Source organism: Balaenoptera borealis (assembly GCF_965194805.1).
Source record: "Balaenoptera borealis genome assembly, chromosome: 8".
NCBI classification, from domain to species: domain Eukaryota; kingdom Metazoa; phylum Chordata; class Mammalia; order Artiodactyla; family Balaenopteridae; genus Balaenoptera; species Balaenoptera borealis.
Window position 1 is genome coordinate 104,788,725 of NC_138865.1, and position 15,218 is coordinate 104,803,942.

At 47.4% G+C, this 15,218-nt stretch overlaps 1 protein-coding gene across 4 annotated transcripts in view; it reads left to right on the plus strand.

Annotated features, from left to right (window-relative positions):
• PAPPA (pappalysin 1) overlaps positions 1-15,218 on the plus strand; it is a 269,392-nt gene that overhangs the window by 162,883 nt on the left and 91,291 nt on the right. For all 4 annotated transcript variants that reach the window (XM_082402204.1, XM_082402206.1, XM_082402207.1 and 1 more), the window contains exons 11-13: positions 9,593-9,706; positions 10,657-10,792; positions 12,787-13,000. In XM_082402204.1, coding sequence (XP_082258330.1) covers positions 9,593-9,706; positions 10,657-10,792; positions 12,787-13,000 — 464 coding nt within the window. The remainder of the gene's footprint in view (positions 1-9,592; positions 9,707-10,656; positions 10,793-12,786; positions 13,001-15,218) is intronic.

Consider the following 15,218-nt stretch of genomic DNA (forward strand, 5'->3'; position numbering starts at 1 on the left):
CCTGGCTTTTCTTCCTTCCTTTCTCTCTCTCTGTCTCTCTTTCTCTCTCTCTCTGTCTGTCTCTCTCACTATTAAGTGTGTAAAAAGGAGGTTGGAGGAAGGGATTGAAAGTGTGTGCGCCCGCGCACACACACGTGTTATGTAATGTTAACCCTCGGTTGCCCTTAAAGTTTTTTTTGTTGTCGTTGTCATATTCAGAGGGTCAGTTTGGAGTCAGGGGCATAGGAAGGAGGTCAGATTGGGCAGAGGAGTGGGGAGAAGAACCCAGGTGGGAGAGGACTACAGTACTCCCAGCCGGTGAAAGAGGCCCTGAGCCGGAGTCGGAGCGTTTGGATGCCTGTGTCCATGTCACCTTAATGGACACCGGGTATGTGGGGCACATGTTAGAAGCCTGATATATAGTAAAGGATCAATAACATTTATTGTGGTTTTTGTTAGTTCATTCAACTAAATATTTGCTTAGCGCCTACTCCAGGCCTTCCTCTGCTCTTAGTATTGAAGATATAACAAGTAAGACCTCATTCCTGCCCTCAATGCGCTAACAGCCAAGTTCGAGGATTGCACATAGGGTAATCCTAACCCATCGTGAGTGGCTTAACATTTTGTTAAGATGGTTTCAGGGGTCTACACTCAGGGGAGCAGCAGGCACTGTTTAATGATATCTGTCCTGGGCAAGAGATGGGGGAACGGCAGCACTGATCCCATGTGTTTGCCTCAACCGGTCCGCTGGGCTCAAGGGCCCTTGTACTTCCTTTAGCTATCACTAAGGAAGGCACTGTCCTCGAAGCTCATGCATGTAGACACATGGACAGATGAGAAACCACAGTGCAGTGTGTTGCACAAAGGCTGTGACAGAGAGTTCTCGGAAAGTCCAGCCACAGGGTGGGAAGAGGACGGACTTTGAGTCAGACCACTTGACTTTGACCTCTCAGCCATAGGGGAGTGACCAATGCCTTCCAGACCTCAGAGTCCTTATCTCTACAAGAGGGACAAAAACCGCCTATTCCTCAGGGTTATTATGAGGGCCACAGGAGATAATACACGGGCAGCGCCAGTACTGGGAGACTGTCCCGAAGAGTTGGTGCCCTTTCCCTCCCCCACAGGAGCTCTGAGGAGGGGGCAGTACGTTCTTGAAGGAACTGCCAAGACAGCGTTACAGAGGTGGCTTTATTTCACCTGGACCCCTCTGTGTCCCGGTCTCCTGAGGCAGGCTTTCCCTCCTGCAGTCTTCATATCAAGGAACCCTGCCCACCTCTTCAACCTTGCAATTCTTGGGGAAATAACTTGGCATTGAACCTGTAAACCTGAGGTTAAAATGTGGCCTAAGTAGAAATATTCGGAAACACTGCCTGGGGACTGTGTGTGTGTGTGTGTGTGTGTGTGTGTGTGTGTGTGTGTATGTGTATGCGTGTGCGTGCGTGCGTGTGTGTGGGTGTGTATGAGTGTGTGTGGGTGTGCGTGTGTGTATGCGTGTGTGTGGTGTGTGTGCGCGTGCACGTGTGTGTATGCGTGTGTGTATGTGTGTGTGCGTGTGTGTATGCGTGTGTGTGTGCGTGTGTGTGTATGCGCGCGCGCGTGTGTGTGCGTGTGTGTGTATGCGTGTGTGCATATGCGTGTGTGTGTATGTGTGTGTGCGTATGCGTGTGTGTGTGTGTATGCGTGTGTGTGCGTGTGCGCTCTCGTGCACGCACTCCTACGCTAATGTGTATTGTTATTGTCAGCATGCACCCCACCCTCCCCACTCCCTATTCCTTTTCCTCTTTTTCTGTGAGGCCCATTCCCAGGTCCCTTTGAATTGAAAGAGAAAATTGGAGAGGATGGGCTAGAGGTTTGACGAGCACTTCCTCCCTCCTGTGATTGACAAAAGGGCATGTAAATCTGTAAAAGTGAAATTCAATAGAAACCTCAAGGCATCTCCCCTGTGTGGGAAAATACCAGAACTCCCACTCCCCCTCTTCTCTCTCCATCCCCCGCCTTTGTGTACATCGTGTGTGGGTGGAAGATAAACTGGATTTAAAAAACCCTTTGAAAGCAAGACATCGTTAACTCCTCTAATTGAAAGCAGTCTTCTGCAAGGGGGGAAGTTTGGAGGCGGGTGCTGGATGTAGTGGCTGGCGGTGCCTGGGGTGGACGAAAGGGCCCAAGTCCTGGGGCCACAGAGGCCTCTGCTGCTGTCAGCCGAGGCCCGTCCCAGGGGACCCTACAGTGTTCTTTCAAGCCAGTCTCTCTGTTCCCCACTGAGCTCTGTCCCCCACCTGTCTATCAGATGTGATGGCAAGAATCAGGTCTCGGAGGAGCTTCCCAGCTCAAACATCCAATGATGTCAAAACTTTGGGAGAAGAAAACTTCCAGCTCTTCTGCAGCATGCACAAAAAGAAAAGAAAAATAAAACAGGAAACACATTGCTGGAATGGCTGCAGTAAACGTTTAGGTTACTTCTCCAGTTGTCTTAGACAGAAAAGGCGGCTGTGATATTAGTTAGCTTCTGGCCTCAGAGTATCAGAGACATGAGATCCATGAGTCAGCTCAGGCCCACAGGAGGATCACACTTCACTGCAGAATCAAGACTCTCTTCAGCAGCCCTCACTGGAAGAAGCTGGACGTCAAAAGCTGGCAGAATGTCAGAACAGAAAAGCCCTTTGGGGATCCATCTTACTCTGTCCTTCTACAAGTGGGGAGGATGAGTGTCAGAGGAAGCCAGCCATTGAGTCAGCTCTAGGAGGCAGGTCCCGGAGCCTGGTGATCTTGGGCTCTTTCAGCCAACAGGCCCTCCCCAGGGCAGAGCTGTAAGGCCCTGCTTTTGTCTGCTGAAGAGGCTTCCCGGAGAAGCAACAAAAAAAATTCCCAAGTCCGTCCTCCGGAACAGCCCTGAGCAATGTGTAGGCAGACCCTTTTCAAGTTGCATCTACAGGTAAGAGTGGAGTTTGCGCCTGGATTTGAATCCTGGTTCTACTAACTAGTTGTGTGACCTTAGGTGAACTACTGGGCTTCAATTTCCTTATCTATTAAATGGGTATAATTATTTATACTATATTTATATAATAGAAATATATTATATTTGTAATATATTTATAATATATATTTATAGTATAAATATATTATATTTATAAGTATAAGCATATTATATTTATATTATAAATACAAGTATATTATAGTTATATTTCCTTATCTATTAAATGGGTATAATATTTATATTTATATAATTTAAATATATTATATTTGTAATATATTTATAATATATATTTATATTATACATATAAGTATATTATAGTTATATCATAAATATAGGTATATTATATTTATATTATAAATATATTTATATTTATATTTCCTTATCTATTAAATGGGTATAATAACAGTACCTATCTCACAGAGTTGAAGGTTGCGTGATCTCGTGCATATGGAGTCCTGGAAGCAGTGGCCAGCATAGAACAGGCAGTCCGTATGGTGTACACTGCTATTGTGATTGTTGTTAGAGGTACTGGGTACCTCTTGTGTCCTGTGTGCTGGGCAATCTGCTAGGATTTATTTGAGGATGAATAAAACGTGGTTCTCACCTTGGAAGCCTTCAGGGTTTAAAGGGATAAGACTGCGCTCTAAACAACTATAATCCAACTTGACAAGTGCTATAACTGAGGTATATATAAAGAACTATATGGACACATCAGAGGGAGCGATTAATTCTGCCTGGGGGGCGAGCCACAGCTTTCCGAGGAGGGCTGATATTTGAGACTGGCTTTGAAGTGTGTGTAGTATTTCACGGAATGGGCCGTCCACTGCAGTGGGGTGGAAATCTGGGCACAACCTCACAGTGGTCAAGTCCACGGCGTGTTGGGGGGAAGGGTTGTCCAGCGGGAAGCGAGCACCCCGGTGTACTTGCATGGGTGCCTGCCCGCAGCGTGAGGCCAGAGCGCAGCTGGCTGTGAACGTGGGGGTGTGGCTGGAACCAGCTCCCGAAGGCCTTTGTAAGCCGCGTCTAGGAAATTCTCCATCCTGTGGTCCACGGACAGCCGTGGAGGGTGGGATAAGTAGCAAGGCGATGTGATGAGTTTTTCACTCTGGGAAGTTAATTATGGGGACCTTTGGAGCAGGGAGAGTGCAGTGTGTGGAGTGACTAGAGACGAAGAGAGTGGTCATCGGTACCCTCTTCTCCATCAGCGGAAGCGGAGGTTTTAACCAAGACGACAACAGTCGTGGTGCCACGTGATTGAGTACACAGAACGTGGAATCGGAGGAATCAGAGTCCAGCATCGGTTCTCATACACAACTGGATATATGACCTTGAGTTAGTTAAAGCTTCTTTGCCTCATTTCCTCATCGGAAAAATGGGATAATTCCAACCTCACAGAGTAATTGAGAGGATTAAATGATACTGTGACCGTGAGACCTTGGTGGATAGTATTACTGTGGGTGTCCTTAAGCGCCGGGGACAACCACTGCACCTCACAGATGGGGAGACAGGGTGGGAGAGATGTCCAGCTAATAAGTGACAGCCAGAGCCAGCCCAGGTCCCCTGTGTCTCTTGTTTGGTATTTGAAGTAAGCACAGATATCTCTGAAGATGACAGAGAGTCTAAGGGAGTGCGCTAAAGATGAGACTTTCCCCCTCAAGGTCAAGGGGAAAACGGGGTTGCTCGCCCCTTGGTTCCTGCAGGCCCTAAGATGGGGATGAAAGGCAGTGACCTTCTCAGCCTCCATCCAAGACGCAGGGCTGGGCTTCCTGCAGAAGAGAGCGACATGGGCACCAGAATTCCTGCCATGAATTCTTGGGGGAGGGGTAGAAATCTCACTGGAGATGGTTCTACACAACAAAGGTAGGATTTAGAGGGTGCAGAACATAGGCGAGGGCAGGGCATCAGTTCTGGGAACCAGAAAAATTTGTATTTTCATATTAATTTTGCCACTTACTTGCTGTCTTATAGTGTGCAAGACACCTGCCCTCCCTTGACCACTGAAAAGGGAACGGTCTCAGCAGATAACCTATTTAAGTCCTTCTAACTCTAAAACTCTAAAATAAGGAAGCGTGTAAGTGTTGGCTGCTTAGGGAAAAGAGTAGGAGAAAGTGCAGCCAGACATCTTCCCCTGGCTGTTGGGAAGAATCTGTCCAAAGGTAAACTGGGCTGTTTATAAATGGAAGTGAGTTCTCTGTCCATGAAGTATTCAGGAAGATGCTGGGTAATTCCTCCTCCAACCCTGAAAAGACCTAAGTGAGGGTGCTTGCCAGCCCAACCACATCTGCTCTTTGCCTAGCAACATTATATGAATTTCTCTTTTTGCCCCTTCACTGGATCATTTATTTATTAATGTATTCAATAATTCAGTAAATATCAATATCTTAGTCATTCAAAACAATATTTGTTTTATTTCATTTTATGGTGATGAGAACACTTTAAAAGAAATCTACCCTCTTAAGTTTTTATGTGTACAGTACAATATTATTGACTATAGATACAATGCTGTACAGCAGATCTTTAAAATTTAATCATCTTTCTTAACTGAAACTTTTTGTTGATTTATACATTGATTAGCAACTCCTTTTTTCCTCTCCCCGCAGCCCCTGGCAGCTACCATTCCACTGTTTGATTCAATGGGTTTGACTATTTTAGATACCTCATAGAAGTGGAATCATGCAGTATTTGTCCTTTTGTGACTGCCTTGTTGCACTTAGGAGAATAGCCTCAGGATTCATCTGTGTAGTCATATATGGCGGGATTTCCTTCTTTTTAACGGCTTAATAATATTCCATTGCATGCGTATACCAAATTTAGTTTATCCATTTATCTGTTGATGACATTTAGGTTGTTCCCACATCTTGGCTATTGTGAATAATGCTGCAACGAACATGGGAGTAGGCAGTGCAGAAAGATTAGTTTCAGCTAGAGGAGACCCCCTCCTTATCTTTCTAGAAGAACCTGAAGCCTAGAGGCTGCCAATATGTTTCTAGAGGCTCCGTGATGTATTCCACAAACCAGTGAGTGATGTGAAGGGAAGGAGGAGATCTTGTTCATAGCAGCATGACAGAGAGGCCAAAAAGGTTACTCTTATCACCCCCCTGACGTCTCTGGGGCTGGGGGCGGCAAGGTAAAGCCCTTGGCGTCATGTGAAGGATTTGTGTGTCAGAGAATGGGAGGTAGAGCAGAACGGCTCTGCCTGGGATTTGAGAGAGGTGCAGATTGGGAAGGGAGAGGGAGTGGGAGAGCTTGGACAGGTCACTGAAGAAACTGGGCGAAGGTGATGGTGAGTGAGGAGGAACCTGGGGTGATGGTGTGAGAGCTTGAGTCCACATGGGGTGTGCGATGTAACTCTCCTGCTCGTTCCCCCACAAAATGTTCAGTAAAGTCTACACTGCTCAGTAATATTTTATGGAATTGGATTTGCTTTTTTAGAAGGTGCAGAAAAGTGGGTGGATGAAAGCAGGGCATCCCCACAGAATCAGGTACCTTGGGATCACACTTAGGTGTGTGACCATCCTTTTGGCCAAAGGCAAGGCTCTTTTCCTCTCAGAGAGAGCCTGGTGTGCCATACGTCTTCCATAAATGGCTGCTGAATGAGCAAATTCATGCAAGGTCTATAAAAGCTGGGGGCTTGTGAGTGTTTGCAGCCTTCCCGCACCTCCCCAGGAACACAGATGGTTTTAAGATCAGCTGGGGCTTTGGGCAAAGGTTCAGCTGGATTTGTTTGTTCCTCTCTGATCTACTTTGACTGTCCCTGGTCAGGATCGCAGCCAGCCTGAAACAAACACAAAACTAAGTAGGAAACCAGGAGAATAAAATAACAGCAGCACGTTCCTCTGAAGTCCTGTCTAGTGCTGATAGAGCTGACAAGATAAGAGGAAACTGTGTTTAAGTAGCAAGAGGGCTTTGTTCAAGTCCGAGACTTCTCTGACTGTGAATGCTGTAGATGCAGAGATAAACCCCCTGCTCTAGCCCTCCAGAGATGTGCTCCACCACTCTCGGCTGGGGGACAGGCAGCTAAGAACACAAGGGGAAAGAATTTCAAGATGATACATGTCAAATTGCTGGCCGGGATTTCAAATGCCATAGATAGTTTATGCAAAGTCTCGCACTGTTGTAAAAATGTAACACAATCCCCTGGCAGATCTGCATGAGCTCAGTCTCAGTTGTTTTCGAGAAAAAATAAATAAACTTGAAACACGTCTTCCAGCCCATTAAAGTGGCTTGTTTTACCCATAGTCTCCTCGGTATTAGGCTTCTAGAGATTTGAGTAACCGAAGCCGACACCTCACTCCTGGCCAGTGAGATGGCTGATTCTTGGCACTTTCACTCTCCTTAGGACGTTACCTATGACGTTCAGGAAACTAATACTGTATTCCCAGGACCCACTGACACCTTGGGGAGGGGGGAGGGAAACTTTGGCAATGAACAAGTTTCAGTACTTTTCAATGTTTTGAAAGCAGTGAAGCTCTTATGAAACATTACAAGGCAGCTTGATATATAAAAGAGTTGAGTGAAGATGCGCTGGTTGAAACAACGGAGCAGAAGCTAAGTACATCTTCTCACATCCTGACCCTCAGACTGACATCTCCAAGCAGCCCTAGGACTCCATAGGCAACACCTTGAAAACCTATGACCCAATCCAACATTCAGATGTGAAAGGTAAACTGAGGTCCGCAGAGTGGGGATAACTAGTCCACAATCACACATCAAATTGTGAGGGAGTTTGAACCAGAACCAAGTCTCTAATCCAGCTCACCATGGCAGAACTCCCCAGGTGACAAAAAACTTTTCTTCTTCTGTCTGAGGTTTCAAGAGTAAACTGAAGATGTTAACTTTAAGGTAAATTGGGTAAAGCATATATGGAATTCTTGGTATTACCTTTGCGAGTTTCCTGTAAATATAAAATTACTCCGAAACAAAAAGTTTATTTTTAAAAAAAGCATTGCATCTTGCAATTGTGGATTACAGGGCAGCCGTGTGTTTTAGCTTGACTTTGATTAGTGAATTTGATGTGTAACTCTTCCATGCTATTTTTAATTCTTCTACACTCATGTATATGAATCCCTGGGTATAGTCTTGCTTTGCATGATTTTTATAAATAGCGTCATAATACACTTACACCTTGTTCTTTTTTAGTCACTCAGTGTTATGCTTTTGCAATCTCCCCATGTTGAGATCTATGAACTCACAAATAGGGCTTCCATTTTGCTTGGCCAGGGTCCATACTGAACCAGGTGTTAAATATTGTTAGGATCATCGCTACATTTGAATCTCATTCAGTCCTCTTCATATTCTTTTGCTTACAGAATCCTATCATATGAATATATCATATTTTATTCATCCCTTCTTCAACAGGTGAACATATAAACTCTCCCTAATCTTTTGCTACTATAGATATGGCTGGAATGGATAGTCTTGATCCTTGTATATGTATTTTTTTCCTTTTCTTTTTGTTTGTTGTACATGTGTATGTTTGTTTTACATGATTGAGATTAGATTATCTCACTTTTTTTCATAGCTTATAAGACCTTAGAGTTCTTTAGGTTGGCCTTACTTTTCAGATGCGTAGCCTGAGACCCGCAGGTGTGGAATGACAGGCCCAAATTCCCGGGGAAGATTGGAGAGAGGAGCCGCATTAGAGGTCGGAGGGAAAGCTCTAATTTCGGATGACCTTCTGCAAAAAGTCTGACCAATCTCAAGAACACCTCGGCTGTTCCTCTCCTTTTCCATCATAGCTCTTTTCTAGTCTACAATTTATAGTAATGTATGCATATGTGATTACTTGATGAATGTCTGTACACACTGTCACTCTAAGGTCCGTAGCATCTGACCCGTCTGCCGTCTTGTCCCAGAGTACTCGGCAAATAGCAGTTACTCAATAAATGTTATTGGAATGAATGATTGAACCAATGGAATGAAATGACATTTGGATACACAAGATACTCCTCAGTTTGAACAATACTACTTGTCTATACATGCTTCATGTTTCTTTTAATACAATTTGATATATCTATCGTTGAGAATGAATGTGTGTGTGTGTGTGTATATGCAAATCTATACAAATGGTAGAGCTGATTTTCTCTGGGGAAAGCAAATGCTCACATTGTCATAGTCTTTGTTCTGTCATTAATATAACTCTGAGCACAATTGATGGATTTGCTCTAAAGTGGTCTGCTTGGTATTCAAGAGTCTGTGAGATCCAAGCCCTCAGGCCTGCCTTTGATGCCACTTTGCCCAAGCTCTGTTATACCAGGCAGCTTGTCACTAATCATTCTGGGCTTCTGCTTTCCTCTGAGTCCTTGCTTGTATTCCCTGCATGTGCAGTGCCCTTCCCTTCGTAGCTACCCTGTTCTTCCAGACCCAACTCAATGTCAACTCTTCCAGGACTCGTCCCCACGAGAATGTCTCTGACATCTCTACCACCAAAACATGTTATCTGTCCTTTCCTTAATAACACTGAAGATTTTCTCTTCTACATTAGAATGTGGGCTCCTGGAATAGACTCTTGTCAGTTCATCCCTATTTCTTCCTGCAGTGTCAAGGACGAAATAGGCGGATAGTAAAGTTTTGTCAAGTTGAATTTAACTCAACCTCTGAGACCCTCTGAAACATTTGTTTCCCTTTATCTTTTTCCAGGTGTGTCGAACCAAGGTGATAGATCTCAGTGAAGGCATTTCCCAGCATGCGTGGTACCCTTGCACCATCAGCTACCCGTACTCCCAGCTGGCTCAGACCACTTTCTGGCTCCGGGTAAGTCAAAGCTTTGAGAGCCTTAGATTCTCCAGCAGTGGCCCCCAGGAGGCACTGCCTCCTGTGACCCTTTCTCAAGATGGCTTTGTCTACCCACTGAGGGTGTTAATTGTAAGGACAGAGAAGAAAACACTTAGCAGCGGGATGCTTCCTGGAATGGAATCCCTTAATTGCTCATGGGATGCCTTCAGTCACTCTTATTTTGGCCAAGAGTTTAGATACCATTTATCTGCCTGGAAGACCATCATTGTTCAAGGCCTTTTAAATTGCCTTCTCCTTGAAGTTTTCGCTGACCCCCACAGAGAGAAGGGACTGTCCTCTCCCTTTTAGTCCTCCACGTGTGGTCATCTACTGGAGGGCTCTTGTCAAGTGCCCTGGTATTCCATAGCTGTCTACGGGCCCATCTTCCTGACTACGGATTGTGATTGTTTCAAGTTTTGATTTGTGTGTTACTGACCTACATTGAACTCCACCGTCCACAGAAGTGCAAGGGCAAATATCTTATTTACCTTTGTCTCCTCGGCGCGTAGTACAGAGGTTAGTTAGCATGGAGAAGTGAAGAATAATAATAAGTACCATTTTGCGTGGTTATAATGTATGCCAGACCCCTTACTATCAGTATTCTTACTGGAGCCTCCCAGCCATCCTGTGATGTAGCTATTTACGTATCCGTCACTTGGAGGTGAGGGAACTTAGGCCCGGAGCAGCCCAGCCACCAGTGGACGTCACACAGCTTGGCAAGAGCAGAGCCAAGGTTAGAACGATCTCTGACCTCAGAGCCTGTGCTCTTCCCTCTGAGGTTTCACTGCCCACCTGTTCCCATCACGGGACCGCGGTAAGTAGTCCAGCGCCCGAAATGGAAGATTCTCCTCAAAACCCCCGCCCCGTGGCCGCCTCCGCACCGCGTGCCTGGCTGCCTGAGCGAGCCTCCTGTGTCGTCTGCGTTTCAGGCGTACTTTTCTCAGCCAATGGTTGCTGCAGCTGTCATCGTCCACCTGGTGACCGACGGGACCTATTACGGGGATCAGAAGCAGGAAACCATCAGCGTCCAGCTGCTTGATACCAAAGACCAGAGCCACGATCTAGGTGAGCGTTGCCCTCAGGTGCGGCGTGCTCTCGGTACCTGCTTCTGCGTATGCCTGCGGGTGGTTGTTAAGGATCGGCTGAGGATGAGTTCTTCCCTCCCCTTTCCTCTTTCTTGCTTCTCTACTTGCCATTCTGGTTGCCTTCAAATCAGGATGTGTTTGTGTATCCAGAGAAGCCCGAATCTGACAGCCATGGGCATAAGGGGTTTCATGTCAAAGTCCTCCTTTCAGTAGCTCCCTTCTACCCGACGCCTTTACCCTCAGGCATCCCGTGAGATCCTCAGAAGACCCTGGGAAGGAGACTGAGTAAAGGTTCTTTCCCATTATGTGTGTCATCACCCGAGACCCAAAGAGAGGCATCGAGAGGCCCGGGTCACGTGGGAGGAGCCAGCAAGAGAGCAGGGGAGCCAGGGTTTCAGAATCGTGGCCCGCCGCTCTTTACCCTGTAGCCGTGGTGTCCGTGATAGTGAACGAGCCATTGCTTGAGACGTTGTGACCCGTGCGGAGCACAGCACCCAGCGCTCAGGAGGTCCCATCCCCCCCCACACACTTCCCGGACACCCTGCCCCGTCTACCTGTGGGCAGCCAGGCCAGGAGTTTGGAATTCCAAGCCAGTGCTGAAGTCCAGGCTTCAAAGCTGTGCCCGCACCATTCCACGGGGAGCTCGTTTCAAAGACCCGTAGGAAGCAAGCAGGCAAGGGGTCACTTCAGGGTCAAGCAGAAGCCAAGGCAGGAGGAGGGGTTTTGTTTTGTTTTTAATGTTTACTTATTTGGTTAGTTTTCAAGGCAAGGGGGAACACGTTAATAAGGAAGAAGAAGAAAACCCTTCTGGATTTATCTGGATTCCTGGGAAATGTCCCTAAGTGAGAAGCACATATTTTCATAGCTGTCCTGGCATCGCAAAGGGCTCTGCGGAGAGATTTTCAGAGGAGTAGGGGAGAGTCAGGTTCCAGCGAAGGTCCTTAGATCCTGCTGGTTGATGCCTGGGGTGTCCACATGTCCCTCCCCACTGGGTCTCCTGTCCTGTGTCCTCAGCATCCTGGCACCCCTTGCAGAGGCTCTGCAGCTCTAAGACAGTAGACCACAGAAGGGGACCTGCCGTCCTGGGAGCCTCACGTCCCCGAAGAGCAGGCCTCCCAGGACATGGTTAGGATCGTCCCATTTTTCAGATGCTGGCACTGAGTGTTAGGGGTTTGGTGCATTCACGTAGTAAAGAAGCAGCTAAGCCAAAAATTGAACTGATGTCCATCAAACACCAAAGCCAGCTTCGGTTTTACTGAACTCCCACCCACCCCATCATTCCCTTCCCTCCCCTTCTGATGTACCTTTTCTCCCTGTCCCTCTCCCTCCCCTCTTCCTTTTCGAAGCCTGGGGACTTCTAGAAAGAACTGAGAGCTTCTGAGTGAAGCAAGTTTGGATTTTCCTTGGACTTTATATGGCTTGCTTTTCTGTATCCCTCTGGAAAGCCACCTCCTAATCATGATTCTCTGTCTCCTCTTTGCAGAATGGGTACAGAGGTCCTTACCTCACAAGAGCTGCTCCCAGGTTCCTAGATGAAAAATGAGAGTAGGCTTTTTACCCCGGGAATGACTTATTCCTGTGAATTATTTCCATCATTTTTATGACAGACCGGGAAGGCAGCCTGAAAACTAGCAACTCAGACCAGCAAGCCCTCATGCAATGTGGGAGGGAAGCGAGGGCCAGTGGTGCTTGGCCAAGGGGTGGCCATTTGGGGGAGGGGGAGGGGCTGTGAGCCCTAGGTGAAGGGAAAGCTTAGGGGGCAGTGAGGCAAGGGGATTGGAAAGATTTGGAACCAAGAGAAAAAGGCAGACAAAGAAACTTTCAATCAAACTCAAAATCCCCACTGGCCACCCAATGGTGCTTTTGTGCAGTGACATGAAAGGGTCTGGGGGCTTCGGGAAGGGCCCGTCGGGGAGGGCGTGACTGGCCGTGAGTAATGAGCCTGGCCCCTCGGCCCTCTGTCTCCCCTGACAGGCCTCCATGTTCTGAGCTGCAGGAACAATCCCCTGATTATCCCCGTGGTCCACGACCTCAGCCAGCCCTTCTACCACAGCCAGGCGGTACGTGTGCGCTTCAGTTCACCCTTGGTCGCCATCTCGGGGGTGGCCCTCCGTTCCTTCGACAACTTTGACCCCGTCACCCTGAGCAGCTGCCAGAGAGGGGAGACCTACAGCTCTGCCGAGCAGAGGTAAGGCACCCTGGGTCGGCTCGCCCTGGGCCGTTTTGTAGCCGAGTGGAGAAGAAGGGATTCTGGAACCGGGCAGCCATATGTGTTGCAGTAAAAAGTCTGTGTATTTCTCCCTTCCCTGTCCTCTGGCCTCTGGTCAACTCTGCCTTTGGGCTCGGGAGGCCCACACATCTCTGAATTCCAGGGGTGAGGGAGGGCAGCAGGAACATGTTGTGGAAAGAAGACCTCCTTCTCCTGGCTTGCAGTCCCAGAGCTGACGGTGGCCTGCGGGATGACCCTGGAAACATCACTTTCCCTCTCTGGGCCTCAGCAGCCTCATTTGAATGAAGAGAGGAGAGGTGGTTTAGCTCTCTTTCAGCTCTGAAATACTGGGATATTCTGCTTCCTAAGTAGCACAGGCAAGAGTCATAACCCTCCTAAATTTAGGGGGTTGCCGGGGGACTACTATTTGCTTCATCCCACTTCACTGTATATTTCAGGGTTGGGTAAACCTCTATGTCTTCCCCACACCTAGCTCCTGAGAGATTCTCCCAGTGGTCTCAGTGTCTGTCTTTTAACTGCATGACATTGCTCCATCAGTACCTTTGATCTGGCATCTGTTAATGCACCTAGTTTGGAGCTAAGAGAGGATGGCTGTCTCCTAGAAAGAATATGAGCTTTAATGATACTCTTACCTGGGTTTGAATCTGCCCCTTCCTGACTGTGTCCTTGGACAAGGCACTTCACTTCTCTGAGTCTCAGTTGTCTGTTTTGGAATAAAAACAGGTGATAATATCTACCCCATAGGGTGGTCGTGAGGATTAAATGGTGCACTGCAGGCAAAAGTGCTCTTACAAACTATTAAGCACTGTGCAAAGGTAATGTATTGATAGAGAGTATTCATCACCACTTTCTGATGTGATGGTGGTGCTTTTCTGCACAGAATTCTGCATAAAGTTCTTAGAGTTGAGCCGGGAGAAGCCTCAGAGCTCATCTGGTACATCCACAGTGTCCAAACTTCCACGTTACCCTCTGGGTTTTCACAAGCGGAAGGACTGGTTCAGGGTCCCACATCATCTCTGACCTTTGTTTAAAGAGTTGGGGTCTCTGTGGGCTCCCCCCGAGCGAGGGCCTCTGAAAGGCAGTTCAGCCCTGACCTGTATACCTGGGAGCAGGAGAGGAAAGAGGAGTGGGGAGGGGGACCCCAGCCTTTCCCACGCCCCTGCTACCACAGAGGACACAAAAGGTGGTTGCAAAACCCACATTGTTTTGCACCCACTGTCTCTAGCTTCTGTCGTACAAAGTCTGTCGCAATCCTTCGGAGGCAAAAGAGCTCCTTAAATATCACTCATTGTTGTATTTCACCCTGAGAGGGCTTTTTCATCCCTGGCTCTCCAGGCTATAAAAGTAAGTTAATTCTCAGAACCCAGGGAAACAATGTCGACGGAAAATGCAAATCCATCAGACCCTCTCTGCAATGCTTTCTCATCCTTAGCCAGCCACCAAGACCATCCCCGAGTTCACTGAGCCCAGCACTGGCTTCTTTGAATCCTTAATTAGCAGTTCCAGTGCCCGAAGTAAACAGTAAGAAGTGTCTAACCTTGGAAACAAGTCCATCAATAAGTATGTGTTGAGTTCTTTGACCTGTTGTGGAAAAACACTGAACTGGGGCAGAACGTTGCCCTGTCTCTGGCCGGTGATGGAGCTGGGAGCCAGCCCTTCCTCCTCTCTGGGCTTCAGTCTCCCCACGCGTGAAATGGCGATGGCGATGGATCCGTGTTCTCTGTGGCTCCTTTCAGTTCGAACAGTCTGTGATTCTCAAGAACTAGGAGGGGTGAGAGGGAAGAGGAAGGGACCCACCTTGGCTTCATTATCTTATTTCATTATCACCCCCGTCCAGTGAGGTATAGACAGAGTGAGCGAGTCAAGGCCATCCAGGCAATGGGAGGTAAAATCCTGCTTTGTCTGCCCCTAACAGCCACACTCTGCCCACCAGGACCAGGCACATCCAGGAGAGAAAAGGATTTTTCACGTGCTCACTTGTGAGCATTTAGTCAGTGAGACTGAGTTAAGTGATGGAGATGCAGCCATCTTGGGATTATCAAAGTCTATGTGTTCTCATTGCAAGGGGCTCTGAAATTATATGTTATATATATTGTTTTGTCCTGACGCTAACCTGATCCCTGAAAGCTGCGAGGCTGGAAGAGATTCTTTGGTTCTGCGTCCTCATTTGAGGATG